At 53.6% G+C, this 3837-nt stretch overlaps 1 protein-coding gene across 1 annotated transcript in view; it reads left to right on the top strand.

The window, feature by feature from the left end:
- Positions 1-297: 297 nt before the first annotated feature.
- Prdm6 (PR/SET domain 6) overlaps positions 298-3837 on the top strand; it is a 102395-nt gene continuing 98855 nt past the window's right edge. Inside the window, exons 1-2 of the mRNA XM_021150657.2 lie at positions 298-420; positions 920-1538. Of these exons, the coding sequence (XP_021006316.1) occupies positions 935-1538 (604 nt within the window). The 5' untranslated portion in view covers positions 298-420; positions 920-934. The remainder of the gene's footprint in view (positions 421-919; positions 1539-3837) is intronic.

The raw sequence follows: 3837 nt of genomic DNA on the forward strand, positions 1-3837 counted from the left end.
CTCTCCCTCCTCTCCTCTCCATCCACACGCGCGCGGTTACACACACACACACACACAAACGCGCACACGCACACACATGTATTTGGTGCTGTCGTAAAACCCACGTGTCCAGCCGAGAGGCTGCCAGAGCAGAGCCCAAGCTCCGAAAGCGGCCGAGCGCAGCAGCCAGAGGCGACTCCGTCCCGCGTCCTCCCGCGCTCCGGCGCTCTCTGCGGAGCCGCTCTTGCGCCCTCCGCGGGCCTCCGTGTCCTTTGCCGGCGTTCCGGGGAGGGCTCCAGGCAGCGGGGTCTCTAAGGCTCTCCGTGCCCTCCGGCTTGGGGTCATGTAGCTCACCCGGGGCTCCCGCTCACCGCCCCGTGCACCGAAACGGCCTCCCGCACACAGGAACGCTAGCCTCCGCCGGCTGCTCTCAGTCCCCAGGTACCGTGGGGCTGGACCGGGGCTGCGATGCGTGGGCCCCTTGCACCAGGAGCTTGGAGGTCTGGGGCAAGGGGCGGGGGGCGAGACTGTCCCGCCTCCCGGCGCCTGAGGCCAGCGCGGCTCCGGCGCTGCGCCACTTCGCCTCGGGTTGGCTCCAGGGCGCTTGCTGGGGGCGGGGGGTGGGGGGGGAGACGTCCTGCCGGGAGTTGTGCCGGAAAGCGCCGGCTCTTGGGGTCCCAGCTGAGCGGGGTTGAGAGCTGGGTTCGCAGGCTGCGAGGCAGCCCCGTGTGCACGCAGTCACCTCCGCGCTGCGCGCCCAGGCTTCCGAGTAAACTTTGCGCCCGGGAGGAGTTGGGAAGCCAGGGCCGTGGTGCCGGATCCGAGAAGGGGGGCTTCGGTGCTCCACCCAGCTCCCTGCGATCCTCCCGCACGCCCCGTCTGGTCCAGACCCGGATCCGGCTCACTCTGCGCTCCTCCTCCTCCTCTGCCCCCCCTCCAGCTCGAGGCGTCGGACATGCTGAAGCCGGGGGATCCCGGCGGCTCGGCCTTCCTCAAAGTGGACCCAGCTTACCTGCAGCACTGGCAGCAACTCTTCCCGCACGGAGGCGGCGGCGGCGGCCCGCTCAAAGGCAGCGGCTCCGCGCTCGCCCTGGGCGCGCCACAGCCCCTGCAGCCACCGCCACCGCCGCCGCCTCCACCTCCCGAGCGCGCCGAGCCTCCTCCGGACGGCCTGCGGCCGCGGCCCGCCTCGCTCTCGTCTGTCTCGTCCACCCCGGCTCCTTCTTCCACCTCTGCCTCTTCTGCCTCCTCCTGCGCCGCAGCCGCAGCCGCCGCTGCGCTGGCGGGTCTCTCAGCCCTGCCGGTGGCGCAGATGCCAGTGTTCGCTCCTCTAGCTGCTGCTGCGGTGGCCGCGGAGCCACTGCCCCCAAAGGACCTGTGCCTCGGCGCCTCCTCGGGCCCCGGGCCGGTCAAGTGCGGCGGCGGCGGTGGCAGCGTGGGAGACGGCCGTGGCGTCCCACGTTTCCGCTGCAGCGCCGAGGAGCTGGACTATTACCTGTACGGGCAGCAGCGCATGGAAATCATCCCACTCAACCAGCACACCAGCGACCCCAACAACCGTACGTAGCCACAGCCCTTGCTCGCCCGCTCTGCCCCGGGTGCTGGCGACAGCAAGTAGTGGTGGAGAAGGCGGGTAGGGTCTCAGGAAGGTGACGCGGGTGAAGGGTTGGGGATCTTAGTTCAAGCCGCTGCCCCGCGCCACCCGGATCACTATGGAAAAACTTTTCTGGCGTCTGAGAAGAGAGGGTTGCTTGGGTGTCACCATGGTCTTCTGTTTCTCCGCTCTCATCAGACCCCGCTTTACACCTACAAGGTTGTGCAGCCCAGCGTTCCGGGCCAGGCGGGTATTGGCAGCTGGCGGCCGGGATTGCCCCGGTGAACCCAGTATGGCCTGATCCGGACTAGGGAGCATGGAAACCAGGGTTTGCTTCTCAATCTATGTTCCAAGGAGTTAACGGTGGCAGCTCATTTTCGGGTCCCTTGATTATCGAGGGTTTCCGAGCGGGATCTCGCAGCAGTAGGGTATTTTGTTGTTGTTATTTTATTTTTATTTTTTGTGACAATGAGTCAGTTTCTTCCTGAAGGTAAGTATTATTAGTCGGGCTACTTTTTATTTAGAAACGAAGGAAAGTGGGTGGGGGGGACACCCTCTGAATAAGAAGAAAAATTTCAATCTAGAGACAGTGTCGTTCTTTGCAGATCCTGAATTCTCCAGCAACCCTTGTTTGCAACCCGTGTTGCTTTCTTCGTTTAAATAATTTGTTTTATAAAGTTAGAAGTGATGGCAATTTAGCGAAAGAAACTTAGCTCTTCCTCAAGTAAATGGTGACTGACTAGGTACATATCAGAACATCCCAAGCTTTTTGTATTCACGATTCTAAATTTCTGTCTTAAGATGGTTATATTCTGATATTTCGAAACAAAACCCTCAATGAAGGATTAAGAATGCGTGCTGATATGCATCTGTTACTTCTTGGTAATTTCAAGAATTATAACATGTTAACACTTAAAGACGGGTGTGTTAAGTAATCTCTCCAAACCTCCCAACAGAATCTTAAAGCAAGTGAGAGAGAAAGAGTGAGTTACATTACAGTAACGCTCACCCATCGATTTTCTACAATCCATTCTTCATTTGGCTTCTGTATAAGAAAGTAGATCATAAATATGTACTTTTATTCTATTTTTAATAAGTTGCTCCCTGCAGAATGTCTATCACACCATAGACTTCTTGATTTCTCACCAAAACGAAATAATATGATTAGAATATGATTCCTAGGTTGTTGATTTGATTTTAAGAAAGAACAATGGGCATGAGACACATGATTGAGGCTTGTCACTCTTCTTCAAAGAGTTATTGTGACGGAGGTAGCAACTACTAGCCAAAGCACCAAATACAAAGGTTGAATTTACCTTTTTCAATTCTAGCGTCTGAGGGTAAAATATTGGTTTATGATAAGAGTTGCAGTTCCATTTTTGTGTGTGTGTGTGAGTTTAAGAAGACTCGTATATTTCAGGGTTTCAGACGTTTTATGAAATTGCATTGTCTTAATCGAGTTCAAAGATGTGTGTTTTCTCGTGAATTTCTTCCAGATGTTGTCTTACAACCAGTTCTTTTAAAAGTGTGAAATAGAAAACTTGGCAGTAGTTCTTATTGCGAAGCGAAATATAATCATTGCTGATTAGGGGCACCTTATCCAACCTTGCAGTCATTTCTCTATATTAAATCTGGGTTGGAAAAGATACCAACCCTGGCTTTGGGTTGTGGGGTGTGTGTGTGTGTGTGTGTGTGTGTTTCACAATGTGGCAGTGAAACTTAACATATTTTCACTAGAGAAAGCATCCACCAATCAGAGAAAGAATTAGGAGTGATTACTAATTGACATATGGATATGAACCAGTTTGTTACCTAGATAACTCCCCGGAACCCAGGTTGGAGAGAATTGCTTGTGATTTTTATTTATTCATAGTTTGTTAATGGTCTGGTATCTTCTTTTAAGTCAAACAGACTGATTGAGTGTTTAAAGTGCAGGAGAAAAGACAGGAAGTGAGATTGTTACACCTCTCTTTGGTTGCTAATTAAAGGAACAGTTGGAAGGAAAGGAACCACAGCTCTGGGTACTGGGAAAACAACCTCTGGTCCTGGGCAAGTAAACTTGGCACTCGCTTAGGTGTATGGTGTGTTTTGAAGATGAGCAGTGACTGGGTTTAATCTAACTAGGCGTTTCAAACAAGTCCGAAATGCAAAGAATTAAAACTTTTCCAGAGGCGTTGGGTGTTGGTATTTTGGTTCCTTGAAAGACTGAAAACAAAAGCTTCCCCTCATTTTTGTACTGTATGGGGATGGGCGGGGGGGGGGGG

This window comes from Mus caroli, chromosome 18 (genome assembly GCF_900094665.2).
Source record: "Mus caroli chromosome 18, CAROLI_EIJ_v1.1, whole genome shotgun sequence".
NCBI lineage: Eukaryota > Metazoa > Chordata > Mammalia > Rodentia > Muridae > Mus > Mus caroli.